This window comes from Schistocerca serialis, chromosome 4 (genome assembly GCF_023864345.2).
Source record: "Schistocerca serialis cubense isolate TAMUIC-IGC-003099 chromosome 4, iqSchSeri2.2, whole genome shotgun sequence".
In the NCBI taxonomy this organism is placed as follows: Eukaryota; Metazoa; Arthropoda; class Insecta; order Orthoptera; family Acrididae; genus Schistocerca; species Schistocerca serialis.
The window spans coordinates 863,033,511-863,057,717 of NC_064641.1; the positions used below are offsets into that span (position 1 = coordinate 863,033,511).

The 24,207-nt window shown below is 39.3% G+C and overlaps 1 protein-coding gene across 1 annotated transcript in view; it reads right to left on the reverse strand.

Moving 5' to 3' along the window:
- Positions 1 to 24,207, reverse strand: part of LOC126473515 (eukaryotic translation initiation factor 3 subunit A) — a 70,483-nt gene that overhangs the window by 31,748 nt on the left and 14,528 nt on the right. The window contains exons 4-13 of the mRNA XM_050100617.1: positions 16,397 to 16,547; positions 11,747 to 11,943; positions 9,378 to 9,590; positions 8,589 to 8,760; positions 8,075 to 8,389; positions 7,187 to 7,372; positions 6,520 to 6,867; positions 3,551 to 3,727; positions 3,150 to 3,314; positions 1,345 to 1,577 (exon numbers count right to left, since the gene is read on the reverse strand). Coding sequence (XP_049956574.1) covers positions 1,345 to 1,577; positions 3,150 to 3,314; positions 3,551 to 3,727; positions 6,520 to 6,867; positions 7,187 to 7,372; positions 8,075 to 8,389; positions 8,589 to 8,760; positions 9,378 to 9,590; positions 11,747 to 11,943; positions 16,397 to 16,547 — 2,157 coding nt within the window. The remainder of the gene's footprint in view (positions 1 to 1,344; positions 1,578 to 3,149; positions 3,315 to 3,550; positions 3,728 to 6,519; positions 6,868 to 7,186; positions 7,373 to 8,074; positions 8,390 to 8,588; positions 8,761 to 9,377; positions 9,591 to 11,746; positions 11,944 to 16,396; positions 16,548 to 24,207) is intronic.

The following is a 24,207-nucleotide window of genomic DNA, read 5'->3' on the forward strand; positions in this document are numbered from 1 at the left end:
ATATTTAAATGTGGTTCAGTGGAACTAGCATGATGTATGGGAAATAACATTTGCATTAATCAACAATTTCTTTGATGTGTTGACATGTACAGCCAGTTCCTATCTTTATATCATGTTAAGAGAATATATCACAGGATTTAACAAAATAAAATTGTTACCCACAAAATATGACAATGCTGAGTGCAGGCATCATCTAACACATTTGAACCAGCATCAAAGAGGAAGAAGTCCACACAGTTCTAGCTTAATATGGCAGAGCAGCTCTTTAAGAATGTGATTCTTCCACTGAAGCTATATGTGATACACAAGGGACAGGAAAGCAAAGCAGAAAATCCACTATGGTTTCATAGCAGCAACTGGGGACATTTTCCAACAAAAACACCTCTCACTGAGAAGACAAACCACTTCCTACAAAAGATGCAGGGTCTACTATAATAAAGGGCTGTGTTTAGAAATCTGTTTTGCATACGTGAAATTGCTCTTCAAGTAGACAAATGCTTCAGTGTACCACACACACACAATAAACTGTTTGAATGTTTATACTACTGCATAACAACAATGAAACTCTAGATAGAGTGTCCAGGACGGAATAAAAATATGGGAAGGATAATTTGTTACCACACAGAGGAGACACTGAGTCGCAGACAAGCACAATGGAAAATACTGTTAAAAAAAGGCCTTTTTTCGAAACACACACACACACACACACACACACACACACACACACACACACACACACACAAAACCTCTGTCTGTGTGCTGGGACAGCCTTGCCCCACTGTTCGGAGGCACTGCCCGTGTGTGTGTGTGTGTGTGTGTGTGTGTGTGTGTGTGTGTGTGTGTGTGTTTTGCTTTGTATTACAACTGCTCCTATGAAAAAAGAAAATAAAAAATAAAATATAGAGCAAATGTAAGGTAGCAAAATGAGTCGATGACACAAATGGGACTAACATTTAAACCATTCCAGAGCACTGCTGACTCAACATTGGATCCAGACGAGTGACGTATCTGCTATCTAAGAGCTTTCATTCTTAATTTATTAGTGTATTGATAATGTAGACTGCTAATATAAGTGTCAGTTCATTGGTGGTCAGGTAATACTAGGAATCTAACTGAAATGTTTCTATAAACTGGGAAGTTAAAATACACTTTACAAAATTAATATTTGCTCGTAAGTACAGTATCCAAAGGATAGGAGCAGACATAACAGCTGAACAGATTTCAGCATAAGAACACTTCACTACACACCAAGAGGTAAATAAATGTTCCCTGCTGATTCTGATGATAGTTATCTCAAACACTGAAAACAAGAATTTATCTAATAAATTTTATTTTTAATCTAACCTGGCTTCCTCCTCTTCTGCCAGTTTTTGTCTGCGTTTTTCCTCCTCCTCTTCCTTACGTCTTCTCTCTTCTTCTTCACGCTGCCGTTGCTCCTCTTCTTTCTTGCGTCTTTCTTCTTCTTCACGTTCACGCTCCCATTTCAGCCGCCTGTCTTCACGTCGTTTTGCTTTGCGCTCCTCTAGACGTTTCTTACGCTCTTCATCTAGCTTTTTCTCAAATTCCTTATATTTTTCCTACATTGAAAAAAATTTAAATTTTACAACAGGAAAAAGAGAGGGGGGGGGGGGGGGGGGGGGGGGAGAACAGCATTCTTCAAATTTATTAGTTTTCCTGTTAAGACCTGCATACAAAACTTTCAACCACAGCATTTGCATCACTACAAAGTAAGACTGAATTTATGTAAACAATACTCTTATGACATCAATTTCTAAGGCTATATAAAGTCTCATTCCAAATGGATAAATGAAATAAGCTTTTATTTTAATAGCTGATCTGCTCACTAACAAATATGAGTATGGAAACTTTAATAGGTAGACAAGGTGAGCATACATTTCTAATTTATGGGTCACTTTAAAACTAAGACTACTATGAAACATCAAATTCAATACCATTGGAAACAAATGTTTTTTCTACACCACAGAATAAGAAAAACGCATAGTTGGAGTAATTCTGCTCTCTCTTCAGTTTGCTCTATTAGTACCTCCAGAATAATATAAATTCAATGGAGGTAGTTGACCATCAACTGACATTTTTATGGGATGCATTAATATATACTAAGATGGTATCTGTTCTTTCGGACATGTCTGAAAGAACAGATACCATCGGTGACCATGTAGCTCGTTAGAATGAAATTACAATGAAATGAACACCCTTAGCTGCTTACAGGCATTGACATACGTCAACGGGGACGGATGAAAATATGTGCCCCGACCGGGACTCGAATGCATTAAGTCTCAAATCAAACCCTGCTTTAAATGGCTCATCAAAAATATCTTTTTATAAAGAAATTGGAGCTTATAAAAATTACAAGACGACAATACCTGTCCATGAGTCACGTCCAGGAGCTGATATTTCAGTTGCACTAACAGACATTTAAATGTGAAACAACTATTTCTAGCTTTCAGAACTAGGTAATTCCTCAGGGAGAAAGAGTTACAGAGTTTGGGAAGGAAGGGTAGTTCACACTGACTGCAAGTTGAGAGGGACCCAATTGTTTTGAAGATGAATGGGGAGGTGCCAAAGAGAACATAAGGCTAAATGTAACACATTCGTAAACATGGTGTTAGCTTCAAGTCCAGGCATCACAGGACAGTTTGTTATCCTCTAAGATTTTAATTGCACTATTCATTTCATTTTTTATTTCTCTTCCCTTGAGTCCATCTTTATGTCTCTGTCTGTCCAATCATCTCTGGACTCAAGCAGGCAATGAGTACACTATTGATGCTTCCTCTATTTCTTTTCATCCCCTTTCTCTCAACCTGGAGTCTCAGCATCTATCCTTTCCAAAACCTGTCCCCCTCTCCTTCACGAGAAAGGAACTAAAGATGTTAAAATCTATTTTATTTTTAAATGTGTGTACTGAAGAGTGAAGATTTTCAGTGACTGTCACAGAAATACTCGAAATCACAGACAATAAAAATATTGACAACAAGCAAGATCAAACAAAATGAACTATAATGTTTAACATGTACTACATCAACAATTGGACACAAATTTTAACACACACTATATTACTTAAAACTAAAGGATATATATGTTAGTTTCAGTACAATATTACAAAGTGTCCACAAACACCTCAAACTTACAAGATATACAGTGCGACGTTCTGCTTTTAGTTTTTCAAGGAATGCATCACGGTCTGCATGCATTCTCTTGAGACGCTCACGATGCTGTACAGCTATTTCACGTTCTGCAATCAGCTGGTTGATACGTTCCTGTTCTTGTTCTTCCCATGTCTTACGGTCTTGGATCTGTATTAAATAATTTAATACATTAAATAACATCAGTCATATCTAAAAGGAAACTTTAAGATACTTCAAATTAAATTACACAAAACTGATTTTCATTTAGATAACTATTCTTAAGTTCGAACATTTTTAAATTCTGTTTCCAAACTCCATCCCCCACCCCCGGCCACACCCCTGTCCCTCTACTGGTCCCCTTCATTCTTCATTCTACACCAACAATAATTAAAAACATAACATACCTGCTTTTCCTTGAATGCTTTCTCAAACAGTGGTATTTCCTCAATTCGTTTAGCTCTTTCAAAATAGTCGACTTTCTTCTCCTGTGACTTCAATTTTTGCTGCATCTCTCTACGTTCTTTCATCAATTCTTCTGCTTCCCGTGCAGCTATTTGCTCTGCATCAAGTTTCTTTATATCCTGCAAAAATTGGTAAAATTAACTTTAGCTGTGAAAAAGTATAGTTTTAACAATACACAACATTCTTTAAAAAATTTTGTCAATTTCTTGTTTGTCAATATGAATTAATCACTAAATTTGTTTACTAATACAGTGAAACCTCTTTATAACGTTCCTCCATATAATGTTTTTCTCTATGTTACGTCCGTTTTTTTCGGTCCCGACTAAAAGCCCATATAAACAATGTTAAATTTTCCTCTTTACTGCGTTTCTTCTATATTACAGTTTCCTCCATGTAACGCTCATATTTTTGGAACCCTGGTCAATTATTTACCTCCTTATAACGTTTAAGTGACTGGATGTAGACGCATCGTTTTTCGTTATGTGGTTTTTTGCACTGGCTCGGGAAGCCCGCGCTCAGCGTATATGTCAGTGGCAAAACCCGGTCAAGTGACATGTGACGCACATTCTGCTTGCGATCTTTTTGGCGCCATTTCAGTCGATGCTTTGTATTAGTACTTAGTAGCGTGTGTCTTCGGTATAACGTTTTTTTAAAGCTTTCATCAGTGGACATGGGTGAAAAGCGGAAGAATATTTCTCTGGAAGAGAAGGTTTCTATTATTAAAAAAGTGGAGGCATCTCCTGGCGTGAGTCGCGTGGAGCTAGCGAAGCAATTGGGACTAGCCCCTTCAACACTCAACACTATCATGAAAAACAGATCGTCGATAATAGAAGGGTTTGAGAATTGTGGAAATTCGAAACGTACACGTTTGAAACAATCCACTTACGACGAAATGGAGAAAGTTTTATTAACTTGGTTTCAGCAAGCACTTGCTGCAAACATTCCTATAAACGGAACTATTTTGAAGGAGAAGGCGCTTCAAATATCACTTCAGCTAGGAATGGACAATTTTAAGGCGTCCAATGGATGGATTGATAAATTTCGACAGCGTCATGGTGTTGTGTACAAATCGGAATGTGGAGAAAGTAAAAGTGTGGACGAACCAACTGTAGCTCAGTGGATACAGAATCTCCCTAATCTAATACAGGGCTACAAACTGTGTGACATTTATAACGCTGACGAAACCGGCATGTTTTTCAATTTAATGCCGGATAAGACATTTACTTTTCGTGGGGAAAATTGCCATGGCGGTAAGAAGAGCAAGGAACGTCTTACCGTTTTGTTGTGTACAAACGCTGATGGCAGTGAAAAACTGAAACCTTTGGTTATCGGGAAGCCAAAAAATCCGAGGTGCTTCAAAAACATTTCCACGTTTCCGTGCAAATATACAAACAATGCCAAGGCATGGATGACGAGTGAAATATTTTTACGTTTTCTAAGAGAATTTGACACCAAAATGGGGAGTGCTGCAAGAAAAGTGCTGCTGTTTGTGGATAGATGTGCGGCACATCCACCAGACGTACCCTTTCTGAGAAATGTTAAAGTAATTTTCCTGCCACCCAACTGCACCAGCCGTCTGCAACCTTTGGACTTGGGCATAATACACGCCCTTAAGGTTAAATATAGGACAGCCCTTGTAAAAAAGGCCTTGAATTTGATGGATCAAAGGAAACCGGGAAGCCAGCAAAGCTCACAACTGAAACTGAACATTTTACAGGCAATAAATTTAATTATGTACTCGTGGAGGGAAGTAAATGCTGAAACTATTAAAAACTGTTTCACAAAAGCGGGATTCTGTGAGAATGAGATGGCAGCTCCTGTGGAAGAAGTTGCAAGTGATTTGCAAGAGTTTCACCAATTAATAGGCAGTGATTCTGTCACCTTTGAGGACTTTGTGGCTGTGGATGACAACGTGGCAACCACAGGAGTACAAAGTATTGAGGAGCTGACTGCAGAGAGAAGTTTGGAGAGTAATAGTGGTAGTGAAAGTGACAGTGACAAGGAAGATGGCCCTGTGCCCTCATATACTAAGGCAGCTGAAGCCTTTGAAACATTCAGGAGGTACATGATGGCCCATAGACTTGAGGACAGAACAGTAGTTCAACTTGCTCATTTGGAGCAAGAAATGATTGTCATAGAGTCTAGGAGAAACAGAAAACAAGCAAGCCTGCTTGAATATTTTAAAAAATCATAGGTATGTTATTTTCAGATTGCTTAGGTTCCTAGAGTTTTGTGCAAATTTAAGTTCCATTTGATAATTCAATTATTGAAGTAATTTTTTTGTATCTAATTCTGTTTTAATCTGTCCCATTTACTGTGTTTTTATGTAATATGTTCAGTATATCATAAACAAAATTTGGCTCATATTCTATAATTGGGTCAACTGAAAAATGGGATACCACCTGTCAGCTTTGGAGAATGATGTCAATCTTAAGAATCTGTTGTAACTTTTTACTGTACAAACTGATCAATTTACTTTCACCCATCCACCTACCGAGCCCCATGTTTTAATTAAAAAAACTAATCAGTTGATACATTGATAATTTGCAATGAATATCATATGTTATGAAAATTTAAAACGTCATCTATTTGTCAAAGCTGATTAGTGGTATCCTGATCTTCAGTAATGCCCTATAATTATTATTTGGAAGCCTTCCTCTGTATAGTGTTTTCCTCTATACAGTGTTCAGAATTTGTGGTCCCTTGAAAAGCGTTATATAGAGGTTTCACTGTATATTAATTTTATAATGTGACAAAATATTTTCACAGAACAATGATTGTTCTAATAACTGCAGGTAAAACTATAGAATAAGTAGTTTCTCTGGCTACTCCCTCTCTTGCAATACAGTTATACTACTGCAAAAAATAATACTGGAAGCCTATCATAAACATAAAATGTGATTGAACTAACATCTTCATCAAGCTTCTTGAGTATTTTCTGGCCATGCGAAGTCTGGGATATTTGCTGCATCTTCTCTTTAAGGTTACGGTCACGTATCTGTTGTATTTCAGACTGCTGCCTTCTGCGTTCACGCTCTTCACGCTCCTGCTCCAGACGACGCTGCTCAGCTAAAGCTGCAGCTCGTGCTGCCTCTTCCTGCCGCCGCATTTCTTCCTCTTCACGAGCACTGTTAAGACGCTCCAGGTACTCTTTTCTGTCTTCAATGATCTTGTGGCGAGCAAGGATGCGCTGATGTTCCCTCACTCTTGTTTCCTCATAATGTTGCACTAATGCTTGGCGTACTTTCTCACGCTCCATCTGTACAGTAATAAAACAATAAATGACAGCAAAAATAATACAAAAGCACACTTTTCTAAATGAATATCACTTTATTACGTACTGATGCTATTCATAAATTGCAGAAGCTTGAAACCGCCATGTCCATCACAATTATCAACAAATATCAATAACGTTTTTAGTTTGTCAAATGTGATAACCTCAATCTATCTAAATGTAAAATGCCCAATGAACGCATCTGTAATTCTTTACATCAAATGAAGCATCTGTTAAAAGCTTTTAGATTTTGTAACATTATAATAAGCAACCAAATAAAGCAATTAAAACATGTCATACTAACCTTCTTGTGATGTGGGTTTATTGTGTTCATTGCACGATGTAAAACAGTTGCCATATTGACCAACTGATTTCTCACTTGCTCACTGGGCATATTTTGTAATGTTGGACCTTCAGGAATATCTTCACGCTGTGATTCCGAAAGATCCATACCAAAATGTACACACTGTTTTGCATGATCAATGCGTATCTGAAAAATACAATTACAAACTTATTTTACTGAACATATCTTTGATTCTTCAGTAACTTATTGAAAAGAATGAAATACAAACAACAAATGCAATCCTGTGTGTTTCCTCTTAGTTTTTACATAAGCTTTTACCTTACATCAAGATCTATTTTTAAAGAACTCATTCATAATTAGCACCAGCTATGTACTCTGGTGTTTCAATTTGAAATATTTTCTTTTGTTTTATTTCCTTCTGCCATTTTTTGGGATTTTTGGGGTAATTTTCTTTTTTCCTGAAAGGGGAGTCATTATTAATCTTGCACCCATTTCCCATTTGCTCTACAAAAAGCACAGTCTGTCTGAATGCCAAAGTTAGTAATCCTTAATAATGTTACCAGTTACACATTTTATCATCCCCCCCCCCCCCCTCCCTCCCGCCCACTGTGGCTATTTACATAATCTGCATTAAAGAGAATGAAATATTCTTAGGTCAACTATCAAAGAAATTATTAAACACAGTAGCCATGAAGTTTTCTCATTTTTCTTATGGAATTGTAGCTACTCTTTCCCTTTACAACTAAAATGGTCAGATTGGGGAAAAAACCACTAATCTGCCGATGCTGCAATGATGAACAAAAATCAGTAACTGTTAAAAGACTATGGACAAGGAAAGAAGAAAATATAATTTTAATTCTGATTGCATAACAAATTATAGGAACAAACCTGCATGTCATTGTGACGAACACAGTCAACCAATAGCCTCTCAAGGTGAAATGGTGACGCAAAACGTGCAAGTTCAAGAAGACGAGAGAACTCTATCGTCTGGTAGACTTGTGCTATTTGCCGCACAAGTCGTACAAGAGTTACATCTTGCAGTGCAGAAATATACTGGAATAGTGGCGAACTTTCATCTGCTTGCAATTCTTTTACAAGGGCTTCCACACGAGCACATAATTGGAGTGGATGAAACTCCACCTCCAGGTACATGTAAAGCTCTTGCAATTGTGGTGATGCCAGCCCAACCACATTGAATCGAACCTAAGAATGTAAGCACAAATTAAATATTTTATATCTTCAGCAATTACAAAATCATTACTTAACTTTTGGATGAAAGGTGGTGATTCAATGTTTTAAGACCACAGAATCATAAATATATTAAGAACACACTAGCAAGGAAATGAGTTACACTGGTCTCCCAATTTTCTGAAAATTACTTCGTGGTCCAAAAATTACTTACTATATCCCTGAGTAGTGACTGGCGGGTAGGAGGCTGTGGCAATCCAAGAAGAATTGCCAGGCGTTGCGCCTTTTCCAATGGACTCTTATCCGTTTCAATAAAGCGATCAAACTCAGGGTGAGCTGACGGCAACGGAATTGCAAGTGTTGCCAGAAGCAAGCGACATGCCATTCTAGAATCATATATATATCATTGTTTAATTATCTGCTTTAGATCTACTACAACCAAATTCACTTATCTAGATTTACATTTATCTTGATTCACATTTTAGCTTTTGATGGCCAGGACGGAACACTGATCAATGTATTCTGTAATGATATGTACTGAGTGAGGGAACTTTTATATTAACAATTAACATTTCTGTAGTTCTAAGAAGCAATTTCCTGTATTACAGATCTGAATATCACTTGTAAATAACTTGAAACTAGTAATCAACAAAATCACATTTGCCACCTTGACTATTAAGAGATTTTTTTGAATCCACAGCTTTAACACAACAGACTGCTTGTCTCCAAATATGACCATGTCACATAATAAGGCAAATTAAAAGAGAAGAGGCAATGTAACACTTCACGGGATCTCAGAGAGTTATGGGGTCAACAGACTATTCAGATATCCGCAGCAACTCAACTGTTCATCATTAATCCCATGAAGGACAGTTTATCAAATTTTAAATTATGTCTGTGGACAAATAATATCTGATCAGTAATGAATGTGGCTGCCACTGTGTTGAAAGATGAGAAACTACATAACAGTTAAAATACTACCTTATACTATAAATATAATTACCTCTGAAGATCCTCTGGTGTTATGTTTTTCTTCATTTCTTTGGACAGTTGGAAGAGCTTAAAATGAGCAGCAGCATGAAAGAGATGGTTTCCAGCTTTCCAGAAAACCATGGCAAGTTTCTGATAATAATTTGCCATTGTCTTTGGTACAGGAGGCTTCTTTGATAAATTCATCAGGCCATGAATATCCTCAATAGCTTTATAAGCCTCTTGCCTGCCAAATTAAAACATTAACTTGCTAATATTAAAAGAAAAATTAACAGTTATTTGCATAATTCATTGACAACAATCTACATCTGTGCACTGCGCACCTCACACACACACACACACACACACACACACGCACACACACACACACGGGGGAGGGGATTTGTCCAAATACTTAATTTTTTTGTATTTTCTAAATGCTTTTTCTCACCACCTTTTCTATCTGATATAGTGATCTGTTCTCACATAGACATTCATAAAGACTGAAATCAATATGGAGGGTCAGGTACAATTAAGTGGACTGCAATACATCAGAAGTATCAACTCACTATACACAGTAAAACTTGTGTAATGAAATGCCTTTTTAATCCAACTCATTGAAAGGGATACACAAAAACTCACCACTGCATCATCACTGATAGAACATTTTCCCTTTTAGTACTGTTAAGGCTATAGCTTTTGAAAACATGACTGTCGGTAAGAAATCAGACCCTTATGTAGGCAAGATTCCAAGTAAGCAACCGCAATATGTAGGCAAGGCAAGAAGTAACTATGCAACGGTAGAGATGTCACATCTTCCCATGCCTACAAGCAACTACAGTCAACATACGAGGGCAGTTCAATAAGTAATGCAACACATTTTTTTTCTCGGCCAATTTTGGTTGAAAAAAAGGGAAATTTCTTGTGGAATATTTTCAAACATTCCCGCTTCGTCTCGTATAGTTTCATTGACTTCCGACAGGTGGCAGCACTGTACGGAGCTGTTAAAATGGCGTCTGTAACGGATGTGCGTTGCAAACAACGGGCAGTGATCGAGTTTCTTTTGGCGGAAAACCAGGGCATCTCAGATATTCATAGGCGCTTGCAGAATGTCTACGGTGACCTGGCAGTGGACAAAAGCACAGTGAGTCGTTGGGCAAAGCGTGTGTCATCATCGCCGCAAGGTCAAGCAAGACTGTCTGATCTCCCGCGTGCGGACCGGCCGTGCACAGCTGTGACTCCTGCAATGGCGGAGCGTGCGAACACACTCGTTCGAGATGATCGACGGATCACCATCAAACAACTCAGTGCTCAACTTGACATCTCTGTTGGTAGTGCTGTCACAATTGTTCACCAGTTGGGATATTCAAAGGTTTGTTCCCGCTGGGTCCCTCGTTGTCTAACCGAACACCATAAAGAGCAAAGGAGAACCATCTGTGCGGAAGTGCTTGCTCGTCATGTGGCTGAGGGTGACAATTTCTTGTCAAAGATTGTTACAGGCGATGAAACATGGGTTCATCACTTCGAACCTGAAACAAAACGGCAATCAATGGAGTGGCGCCACACCCACTCCCCTACCAAGAAAAAGTTTAAAGCCATACCCTCAGCCAGTAAAGTCATGATTACAGTCTTCTGGGACGCTGAAGGGGTTATTCTGTTCGATGTCCTTCCCCATGGTCAAACGATCAACTCTGAAGTGTATTGTGCTACTCTTCAGAAATTGAAGAAACGACTTCAGCGTGTTCGTAGGCACAAAAATCTGAACGAACTTCTCCTTCTTCATGACAACGCAAGACCTCACACAAGTCTTCGCACCCAAGAGGAGCTCACAAAACTTCAGTGGACTGTTCTTCCTCATGCACCCTACAGCCCCGATCTTGCACCGTCGGATTTCCATATGTTTGGCCCAATGAAGGACGCAATCCGTGGGAGGCACTAAGCGGATGATGATGAAGTTATTGATGCAGTACGACGTTGGCTCCGACATCGACCAGTGGAATGGTACTGTGCAGGCATACAGGCCCTCATTTCAAGGTGGCGTAAGGCCGTAACATTGAATGGAGATTACGTTGAAAAATAGTGTTGTGTAGCTAAAAGATTGGGGACCTGGTGTATTTCAATGCTGAATAAAACAACCCCTGTTTCAGAAAAAAAATGTGTTGCATTACTTATTGAACTGCCCTCGTACTTTAAGGAATAAATTAATTCATTTGTTGAATACTTATATGACAGGTATGAAATTTATAGCATACTATTTGTAAGAAACAATTTATAAGAGTTTACTACACATGAAGCATTTTTAAATTAAAAAAGTAGCAAAGATGACCTGATCAAAATGGCAGGGTAGCTAGTAATGGATTTATTTATCAGTATCTAAATTAACATTTGAGGTATCATACAAACCAGAGTTCCATTTGTATTGCTGAATCAAGCTGCACAAGGCGGGTATCAAGGTTGAGCTGCTGGGTCTCCGGTTTCTGAATACTGACATTTGCAGTCTGTGGAGGGAGCTTACTGATATCTTCTAAGTGCTTGCGAAGCTTATCACAAAGCTTTCGAAACTCAGTCTTACGATTATATTTCAAACAAAATGAGAAAGCCTGTAACAGACAGTATTACAACAATATGAGAGAGCATGTAATCAGACAACATTACAGCAAATATCAATCTAATTTCGTGTGTGTGTGTGTGTGTGTGTGTGTGTGTGTGGGCGCGCGTGCACCAATTACATCTTTATATTCTAAGCAGGTCTGTAACTGGGCCAAGAAAATTGCTACCCTCCCAGTGCAGCAGAGAACAACACGCTTGAACTCAATGGGTGCTTCACAGCCCAGGTCATCTGAATCCTTCCATCTTTTCTGAACTACACGGATGGGAGTTATCCTTGCAACACATTCTTTGGTCCCTGACCTCAATCTCTGCTGACCCACTGTTTCCACAATCTCCACCCAACAGTTTCCCCTTCATCTGTCCTGTCATCCTCTCCCAACCGTGCCTCCACGTCACGTACATCGTGTGTCACGCCTCACTGACTCTGGTACCCTTGTATCACATGCCTACACCATGCACCTGCCATCTGTCCATCTCACATTCCTATCCACCAAACCTGCTGCCTCTTTCCAAGTCTCCAATCACCCATCCCACTTCCTGCTTCTCACCCCCCCCCCCCCCCCCAGCTACCTCATAATTGTACACCAGCCAAAATGCAATCCTATTACAAATATTTACATTCTGCCAGAAAACTCCTTATCATATTTATAAATGTCAAGTTTTTATACATAAAGCTATGTAATATTTTAGATTGATTCCACTGGCAGATTTGGACTAAGCAATGGCTGTTCCACGACACACATTAACAAACAGGAACTACACTCTTAACTTTTTGAACCCAATTTGGCTCTCAGTAAAGCATAAGCTGCATCACCTTTGGGCTGATGACTTCTCACAGCCTAGGATGACACAACCCACTCATAACATGTTTTGCACTGTGCAGGTGGCCACTCATTTGTCATTTGAGGGAGTTCGGGAATAATTTAAGGACATTGGCAATGATTTATTAGTAACACTGAATAGTAAAATTTTCTTTTCCTTCTTTCATGTTAGAAGGTGTGTGTGTTCAAAAAGGACTGCTCTCACGACTCGAGCTCCAGAAACAGCTCATATTGCTAGCCACACATAGTTCACATGGTGGGATATTGCCGGTGATGCACTCTAGCAGGTTTTGGCAGCAGCAAGACACCAATAGGAAATGTGGAAAGAATGTCACATGGGGCACAGTGTGGATTCTGGAACAGGTTCTCTCCTCAAAGCTGTTGGAAGTCTGAATACCTTCCCTATGTGTGCCCTGTGTATACCAAGTACTGAATCATAGTATGCTTTTACCTAAGTCAGTCCTTATTATTCATCATAAATACCCTTTGGATGCCAACTCTTAAGCTTTTCCCTTGGCCATCTGAACAGCATATATCAGACCGGTAATTTTAATGAACTGTTGAAGGTTTTAAAGTCATTAGAACATATATACTGTGATGCAGGATTCACACCTCTTCATATTCTTCTGTATGTTACAAGTTACATAATTTACTGTATTAATATATAGCTTGTTAGGACTGTCACAGCAAGTATAATCACTTAAGTCATTTGGAAATTTTTTTACATAACCTCTAATAGACACCAACACACTTTCACCATTTTTGTTAGACATTATTAGATGCCTACCTCTCTGATCTGGAGTAAAGTTTCCTCCTTACTGATTGCCATGATCATCATCCCCAACCCCTCTCATTTTCACACAGCCTTACAGCCTTACAGGGCTATGCCATCTTGCCATGGGAAGTGTTTCCAAATGCCTAAAAGTCTTACAAGCTTTCATGTGAACTCTTCTGTATTTATCATTTATAATTTCACGCTATGGCCAAAACAGTACTTCCATCATATTACAGATAGCCCTTTCAGTAACATTTATTATCACAAGAATACTCTATCTCCGGAATTAATTTAAAAAAATGAATTCTGGATGTTATAACAGTTTAATTTGTAAAAACTATGAAAAGTGCTATTATTGAGACATCCAATGAAGCATAAACCATGATTTTGGGGTTAACTTTGGCTGCAGGAATCTCAAACATTCAAACACCATCTTGCTTGTGAGCACGAAAATTATTTAGCTGTTACAAGGCTTACATAATCTTCACTATTACTTCATCTTTTTTTGTTACTTTCAGACACTAGCTTCAGCAATTACCTTCACACTGCATTCATCTGATGGTAAATGTCACAGTTTTCAGAGTCTGAATATTTTAACTTTCATTAATACAAGGGTCGTTTGCTAACTCTGGTAAAAAAGTGAGAAAGAAATGTTTTTTTTTCCATAAACAACTCACCTCACTTCTCAACATAGTCTTCTTTGAGGCAAAATATTCACTGACTGCAACTATCACTTCCTCATTTGATGATTTCTTCCCAGCAAACCAAAGTTTCAAGTTAGGAAACATCAAAAAGTCACTTGGGGCTAAGTCTGATGAATAGGTTGGATGAGGAACCAATTCAAAACCCAATTCATGCACTTGTGCCACTAACTGCTAATGTGCAGAATGGTGTATTATCCTGGTGAAGCAGCACTTTTTCAACCTTGGTCTTTTTCCTGCCAATGCACTTTTCAAACAACCCAATAAAAAAGCCTATTAGGGTCCAGTTATGGTTCTGCCTTTTTCCAAGTAAACTATGAGGATTATTTCTTTGGGGGAAAAAAAAGGCAGTGAACATCACCACACCAGCTGAGAAAACTGTCTCTGCTTTCTTCAATGCACTTGTTTTGATTACCATGTTGACTCTGGTGTGTAATGATGGATCCACGTTTCAACAGTCGCAAACTGGCGAAAAAAGTCTTGTAGATTGCGATCACATATTGCCACACATTGTGCTGAAATGGTGTGCCAGATGAGCTTTTGGTCAACTATGAGCAACCATGGCACCCACTTCAAACACAGCTTCTTCATAGCCAACTCTCTGTGCAAGATATAAGGAGTGTTCAAAAAGAAATGAACTGGAGGCATAATTACAGAAACCAGCATCTGTATGTTAGAGGTATTGACCATGGCTGTGGAGACACTTGTCCCACTGCAACACAAAGCGATGAATGGCTGTCTCATAAAATTCCCGGGGCTGCAATGTTAACCAGTTTCACACGTACAAGTGGATGTCGTCGTCCGAGGTGAATTGTTTGCTCCTATGCTGACATTCTTCTTTGACCAAGATGGCCCCCTTCTGATTCACTTCCTGCAGCACGGAACAATAGTGAACGCCCAGCATTACTCCCAAACCTTGAACACACTTCGCCAAGCGATCAAATCAAAACAACCATGCAGTGTCACCCATGAGGTCATCCTGCTCCACGACAATGCAATGCCTCATATGGTCAACACAGCTGCGGCACTCCTGCAGAAATTCAAATGGGGAGGTTTTCGGCCACCCTCTATACAGTCCGGACCTCTCCCCCTGTGATTACGCCATTTTTGGTACCCTTAAAAAGTCTCTGGGGGGTGAACAATTCACCTCAGATGACGACGTCCAGCTGTACGTGTGGAACTGGTTAACATCACAGCCCTGGGAATTTTACGAGACAGCCATTCACCGCCTTTGTGTTGCAGTGGAACAAGTGTCTTCAACAGCCAGGGTCAATACTTCTAATACACAGGTACCGATTTCTGTAATTATGCCTCCCATTTGTTTCTTTTTGAATGCCCCTTATATTATGCACTCACTCAGTTGAGATGCCTGCAGTCTCAGCAATCAACCAAATTTTTACTTGCTGGTCTGGCATCGCCGTGTCATGGATTTTGTCGACAGTTTCCTAAGTGGTGACCTCAACTGGATGGGGAGAGTACACTTCATCTTTGATGCTTGTCCGGTCACATTTAAATTAATTCATCCAAAAGTAAGTAGTCTATGGTTCACAGTCCATGTAAACTATTCTCCATTTTCAATCACAGCAGGCGCACTGACCAATTCAGATCGTTGTCAGCAATAACATGTACCCCATACATTACAGAAATTCTTTTTATGACCCTTGGAATAATCAAGCTTACCTACCCTGAAGGCACAACAAAAACGTTCCATTCAGTCACGGAAATTTACAAGACACCTTTGTATATTTAAAAATGAGATTATATTAGTTTCATATTATAAGGTTCTAAAATAATGAAATCCACATAACATAATGTGTACACCTTAGCACCGCAGAATTGAACATAAATAACAGAAAACATCTTGGCAGCAATCATGTTTACAATCCACTGATCTTTAGATGTGGTGTAACTCCACCTGGCATTGTGAGTATTAGCAAGTGGAAATCAGTGGCTTTGTATTAATGGCTGTAGATGGGTGGTGGGATATACTACTTACTAGTGATTTTAACAACTGTTAACGTACCGTAAGAGTTATTCAGACACATGAAAACATATTTTTTTCCATACTTATGGAATAGCTCCCTCTGATACTAGACCACAAACAACTTATATATAACTATTTTACATAGTGAATGAACAACAATACCATGCGAGCAATATCGTGGTACAATGTCTCCACATGGGCATTTGTTCGAAGCAGTTCCAAACATTGACAGTACGATTCCCACAAGAACTTAACCCAAGGAGTCAGAATTGTCCGGTCACTGCGATCTTGGGCATCTTCTCCACTGACAGCACTGAAAAAGAAAGAAGTTGAATCTAATAAACAGTTCTTCATTTAATCACAACATTTTCGTTGAGTTTTGTTCCCAGTTCACATCATTCTCAAACCAAAATACTTATTAATTTATAATGAAACTTCTACCATTTCACACATTATACCTATTACAAAAATTGAAGCAATTACAAGTTGGAAATAACACACAAAAGTTGAGAGCAATCAAGTACTTACAAGGAAAGTTGCTGGAGGTGAGCGCACGCGCGCGCGCGTGTGTGTGTGTGTGTGTGTGTGTGTGTGTGTGTGTGTGTGTGTGTGTGCGTGCGGGCGTGCCTGTGCGGTGCACACATTAAACGTCACTACAAGTTGCCAAAGATAATTGATACTACCTTGCCTAATGATACAGCCCAATGTTTGACACTTATGGCCATGTGGTGCTTGTGTGAAATGTGCTACATCCTTTGCTCAGTGATACACCTTGCACATGTTACATAGCTAGTCGCCACATTTCCTTAGCCACATGGTAAGCCATGTGCTTCTCGGCTTGTACACTGCGACAATGCATGCTTGCTGACATAAAACTGAGCCGCGTCTGGAACGAGGGATAAGGGACAAGTGCCACTCGTGGCCTTCTCACACACATTCAATACTCTAGAGCTTGTAACTAAACAATTTATTTCTCCTACTGAGGTAAGGTAGAACTGTTTTCAGTTTTAAGGTTTGTTCCAAGCTGGTACTATTGGAAATAGTGTACCCTTGTATTCCTCTCAGTAACCAAGTGGCCCAGGAAGTCATTTACTTATGTATCCACCCTGGATTACAGACATCAGACCTCTCTCACATCCTACCAGGAGATTTAGGTTATTTTCATTGCAACACACATCATAACAAGTCTTACACATGATATAAAATCCAAGACTTTTAACAAACTATAACAAATGGTGGAAACAGTAGTAGCTTAACATGAGGAAAAAAGTTTTTATTTGTTCACAAAAGTAGAACAACTACTAGGTCACTTATAGTTTAACATATCAGCATCCTGGAGCAACTTCTGATATACATTTTTTTCCATTTACTACATGTGGAATATTTGAAAGGCACGTGGCCAGTTGCCTCCCACGATTATGTAGTCACAAAAGGCTCAAGTTGCTACTCAAATCTGATGTGGCAAGCAGAGCAATAATATTTTAGTCAATGAAATCACAAGCCATGTGAGATATGTACATATCTTGTAAACATTCATTTTAATTATTAGAAAAGTAAGAGGAGTCAAAATACATTTAGCTTTGGCGATATTAACTATCAACTAACTGCAACAGTGCAGTAGCAATATCAACGAAAAAGAGAGAGATGAGAAATAAACATGATCTTCAACATCTACTGCACTCTAGATGGCCAAGAAAATAATAATTCACAACCATAACATTCAACAATATCACACATTAAAAATATTTTTATCCGCAGAGCAAGAAGAATCTAGCTAACAACTGATGAAATCAATACCTGGAGAAAGGCACAGAAGATAAATTATAAAACTATTTGATCTTTAACCAGATTTAAAAGAAGAAGAAGAAGGCTTTTATGTTACAAATAACTGCTTGAGAATCAGACAACATGACTCAGGATTGGTAGGTACATGCCATAATCACTAGACACAGTAGTGTTGCAAATTATAGTAATTTCCCTGTAGTTACTACAGAAAGAGAAAATATAAGTCAACAAAAGATAAAGGATCAGGACAAAAATGTAAATATAGAAGTAACGAAGAGCAGTAACTGAATAGCAGAAGCATTGAGTCATTAACAGATACACACGAAATACAGTGAAAACTTGCTAGCTTTTGCAATAAATCCTACCTAGAGCTAACCGCATGCACGCGCGCGCGCGCGCACACACACACACACACACACACACACACACACACACACACACACACACACAGTCCCGGGACTGCAGTCAGCAATGGACTAGGGTGGAGTGCGCGTTGTGTTGGGTAAGATGAATTTCCCATTCTAGTCTTGTTGCAGGCTTATACTTGGCCATGAAAGCAGCCATATCATATACCAACTCTGCTGCAATCACTGCACAGCTTTTTGTCAGTATGAGAGTGAACCAGCTGTCCATCAGAATGAATGCCATCACCAAACAGTGACCAAGGACAAAGTTGACTACAGAATGGTGCAACATACAGCTGGGCACAACATATTCAACTTCAATGGCTATCTCATAACTCATGCCAGTCGGATCTAACCCTCAACCACCAGCTTTTCTGAACCACACAAATGACAGCAATACATCCTTTTCTTCCATGACCCTCCCGGCCTCAGTCTCTGTTAACCCACTGCTCCCTAACCCTCCACCCAACAGTTTTCCCCTTCCCCCGTCTTGTTACTCCATCCCAATCCACTTATCCACAGCACCTCCATAGTGAACCACCCCCCCCCCCCCCCCAGCTCTGGTACACGTGCATCACACACCTACCGTATTTACTCAAATCTAAGCCGCACTTTTTTTCTGGTTTTTGTAATCCAAAAAACCGCCTGCGGCTTAGAATCGAGTGCAAAGCAAGTGGAAGTTCTGAAAAATGTAGGTAGGTGCCTCCAGAACTAACTTCTGCCGTCGAATATATGTAGCACTACACAGGCATGCTTTGTAGGCACAAAGGTAAATACTGGCGCCAAAACCTCCGCGTCAGTAAATAAATTTAAAAAAAAAAGGTGGAAGACGAGCTTTTTTTCCTCCGCCCCGAGTTTCGACCACTGCATTTTCATACATTATCCAACGAAGTAAATACAAATTCCGTGTTGTTCATCTTTGAATGTAGCAGAATTTCAATATACTACGAAAATCCGACTGGCAAGATTGTTTGGGATGTTTGTCAATATGGCCAACTCTATGTTCTGAATTTTTTTCTACCTGTGAGAAGACATGGTTGCTAATCGGAACCTGATGAAATGTGAATCACATGCAGTATTCTCTTCACCATAAGAACAATACAAATATAAACATTTTGCCATGTATTCTTTCGTGTTTGCTACTATCTCATTTAAATCCTATTGCCTAATAAACTACAAAACTAGAGTGAGACAACAGCAAACGCGGAAGAATATACGTATCGTGTCATGTTTATATTCGTATTATTCTTATGCCTAATAGTGACACAGTCAGAAACGAAGCACGGCAACTGACTAGATTTTTAAATCTAAGATGACTAATTTCTGTGCAGAATTTGTTGTACTAAACAAGCGGCCGCAAAGATTTTCAAACGGAGAAAAATTTTCGCCTAACTCTCGTTCAGAACATGTTCAATTATACGCAGTCTATTATTTGGTTCTTGTTGATCATTATCAAAGAAAGCAGCAGCGTAAGTAACAACAAATAGCAGTCTCTTGCCATTGTTTCGCTAATGAGATGATCCCTCTTTTTTTTTTAATTGTAAGCGGCAGTAGCGTGCACAAAAGCAAGCCATGCCGCGAGCGGCGACAGGCCGTGAACATGCACTATCAGAATGCGACAACCAATGCATGACACAGAACAGTAATGCATTTTCAGCTTAGAGTGACATAAACACCTATAACAAAGAAAACACACTTATCAGATCAAAGCAAAATAAGCAATTGATTCAAACCAGACGAAGCTTGTGAAAAAGGAAGGGTACCCGTATAAATAAGGACAGAGCGCCTGACGCATAGCAATGGCTACCTGGTAAAGCTAAACTGCTAAGAAACTTCCTGGCAGATTAAAACTGTGTGCCTGACCGAGACTCGAACTCGGGACCTTTGCCTTTCGTGGGCAAGTGCTCTACCAACTGAGCTACCGAAGCACGACTCACGCCCGGTACTCACAGCTTTACTTCTGCCAGTACCTCGTCTCCTACCTTCCAAACGCGAAAGGCAAAGGTCCCGAGTTCGAGTCTCGGTCGGGCACACAGTTTTAATCTGCCAGGAAGTTTCATATAAGCGCACACTCCGCTGCAGAGTGAAAATCTCATTCTGTAAACTGCTAAGCTTACGACTCGAACCAAACTACTGTAGCTGTATCGTCGTTCATTCAACCTAAATTGTGTCTCATATTACAATGGACGAACTTTGTTTCGATTTGGAGGTGCGGCCTAAAACCTTCTCTCCCCTTGAATTCAATTTCTCTCTCAAATTTCAAGTGCGGCTTAGATTCGGGAATTTTTGTTTTCCTTTATTTCGAGTCTCATTTTTTCAGGTGAGACTTAGATTCGAGTAAATACGGTAGCCTGTGCATCTGCTACCCCATCCCCCAGGCATTCTTACCCAGCAAACCCACTGCCTCCTTCCACACCACTACCTACCCAACCTAACAAGTCTTCCTGCCTCTTACCTCTCTATCCTCCTATCCATCCCAGCATAGTCGACCTGCTGAAATGCAAGCTCGTCACTGTGTACCCAGATGGCACAATGTAGGGGAACAAGGAGGTTGTGTGTGTGTGTGTGTGTGTGTGTGTGTGTGTGTGTGTGTGTGTGGTGTGTGTGTGGAGGCAAAAAGGGAGGGGGGCGGCTCAACAAAGGATTTATCCCAAAAACCAGCAAGTTCTTTCTCTTTTGTGTGCGCCTGTCAACAATTCAATGCTAGTGATAATCACCAAATGGTGTCCTTTACTCCTAAATTAATTACATTCTACCAAAACTGTCCTACTGAATTAAAATAAGTTTTAAATTAAAGGCTGTGATGAATTAACATAACATACTCAAATGCCAGAATATCAAAACAGTTGACAGCTCAAAAAGGACACAATAGAACATAAAAGAAACAAAACAGTGAAACAAAAACATTGACAAATGAAGTCATTAAAATGATTATATAGTTCTAAAATTGCTGAGATGCACTGAGAGCCTGAGAAATACAGATACAAATACAGCATGGGAAGGAGAATGCTGTGCAAGAATAGAGAAGCAAAATGGCAACAAAATAATTATTCATATTTGAATATTCATATTCAGGTGCTATGTTGAACACAATACTGACATATGTAACAGAACAATGGTTGTAGGCCTAAGTACTTAATGAGAGATGAGAAAAGTGAAACATTTTATTGCCACCAATAATATGATGAAATGGAGCTTTTGAAGTGATCTATAGCTGAAAAACAACATAACATATTGGTGTTTGCTGCATGTATTGATTACAAAGGAGCAGAAATGTGGAAAGGGATATGAAGACATGAGTCTCTATGTTAGCACGAATGTTACCAATTGCACAATATGAAGATACTAAAAGCGAATATTATTCAAAGAATTCTGCACGGAAGAGGGTGTGATTTTCTAGCAGCAAAATAAGGATGGTAAACATTACAAAGATGATAACCTCTCGGCGTACAGGAGCAGGAATGGTTTTTAGCTACAAAAGAGATTTATATGGAAACCTAATGATGTTAACTGGAGCCAACTTAGTATAGATGTTTGTATACAAATGAAATTCAGTGGAAATGGCCATTTAGAGGAGAGTCATAACTTGAAGAAAAAAGGAGGTTTGCCTGAGGCAACAAAGTGGCACGGAGATGGGTGTTCTGAGGCACAAGGGTAGGATAATTAAAAATACTTTTTCTGGTTTTACCTCACTGGGAAAGTCATACTTCTTATCATTATAAAGACACATTTATCCACGCAAAATAATAATTTCAGCGCGTTTCTGGTCTTACCTGGTTTTACATGTATGGGCGTTGCAAAACACAGTTACATTTAAAATCTACATAGCTGTTTATATCATAAGGGCGTTTGGTCAGCAATTAGAAGCTCATTCAACAGTACAAACCATTGTGACGGAATGTATGACAGTTACCTTAACATGTTAGCCGCTCCCACAGTTTACAATCCCAATAAATGAAGTTGCATCATCGTCCTCATCTTCATTTCATTATGTAAAGTTTCCCATCACTGGCAGGGTCTTTCCCAAATGTTTCTTCCACTCCTTTAGCCATCTGTCTCTTAGCCTTCTCTTTGCTATTTCTCTTTCCATCATCATCTGTTACCACTTTGTTTATCACAACAGTTATTCCTACCACAGACTGAAGTCACCACATAGCCCAAGGTTATGGTTAGAATCAGACAAAAGAGTTTACATTAAACTAATGCCACCACAATTGTTTTTCACACTAATGCAGTAGCTGCTGCACATTACTGACTACTGTTTTGCAAATACATCACACATTCAAGGTGTACTTCATCATCAGAATTCAATAGAACTGCTTCATATTGCTGCTACCAGATACTCCTTTACATTCAGCTGTCCCTCACTGGTTACTTACAACCAGCTATTGGCGCATATTCTTGCAATCACAGGGACTGGCACCAATATTTCTCCACAAAACCACTTAAGAGCAAACATCTATTCTTCACTTACCCACTCTTGAAATACAAAAGTTAAATAACTTTTACTTGTTTATCACATTTGTAGAAGAGTCGTTAGTACCTAATTACGTAACTGTAAATGACGGCACATAATGGCATATAAAATATATAGCCACGTAAATATGAGTGTCAATTTAAAGGTAGGGTTTCCCTATTTTTTTAAAAACAGAAAGCACTGGTTATTTTCAGAACCATTTACATTGATTTAATGCTTAAACATTAATATATTTCTCTATATAATAGCCGTTTCTATTCACTCATTTTTGGAGACAGTGCTCCAACTATTTTATCAACATGTTGCAAAACTTGCCTGCAACCCATTTGACTTGGAAGTGTAGCCCACCCAAATGTTTCATGAATTTCAGGATTAAGTGATAATCACTAGGGGCTGCGTCCACACTGTATGAGGAGGGGTGGGGGAGAATGACGGTCCAGCCAAAACTTATCAGGAGATCCTGAGTTTGATTACAGATGAAGGTTTGAGTGGTGTTATGAGGCAGCATCAATGCTTTGTTCAATTTTCCTCTATAGTGGCTCTGAATCACACATCAGAGTTCTCTTGGCACATCACACACCTGTCTCAGCTTATCATCATTCCAGGAGATGAAGTCATTCAGCAATATCCCTTACAGTCCCAAAACACAATAGCTATCACTCTGCCAGCAGACTGCTTTTGTTTAAAATTTTTCAGCTTATGTGATTATGGGTGGAACCACGCTGTTGTTAAGTTTCGGGTGTGAAATGAAACAGCTACATTTTGGTGCCCATAACGACAGATTCCAACAATTCTGCCCTCGTCTCCAAATTGTTTGAGAAACTGTCTGACACAGTCAACACATTGCTGCTTGAGGTCTTCTGCAAGCATTTGTTGGATGCATCACATGCAAACCTTGTGATATGCCAACTTTTCAGACAAAATTCTCTCAACTAAGCTCGATAGATCGTTACCCTTCAATTTTCGAGCATTTTTCTCTCGACCTTTTCAGTGGTCTCGTCTGAAATGAATGGTCTTCCACTCAAATCATAATTGTGGAAGTCCACGTGGCCGGTAATGCACACCCTACACCATTTGCAGACATGTTGAATGCCCACACACTTTTTGGCATAAACTTCGCACAGTTGAATATGTTTAAAAACCTGTTAACTGCACAGCTTCCACACTCGGCAGTAGTGACAATAAAAATTCTCACTGCAGACGATTGCTAGGCAAATAGTGAATGGCGGAGAGAAGCAAGGAAGGTAGGGATGGAGAGTGTGGCCAGTTGCTGTGCACGGCACTGTTGCTGGGTTTTGCCAAACACC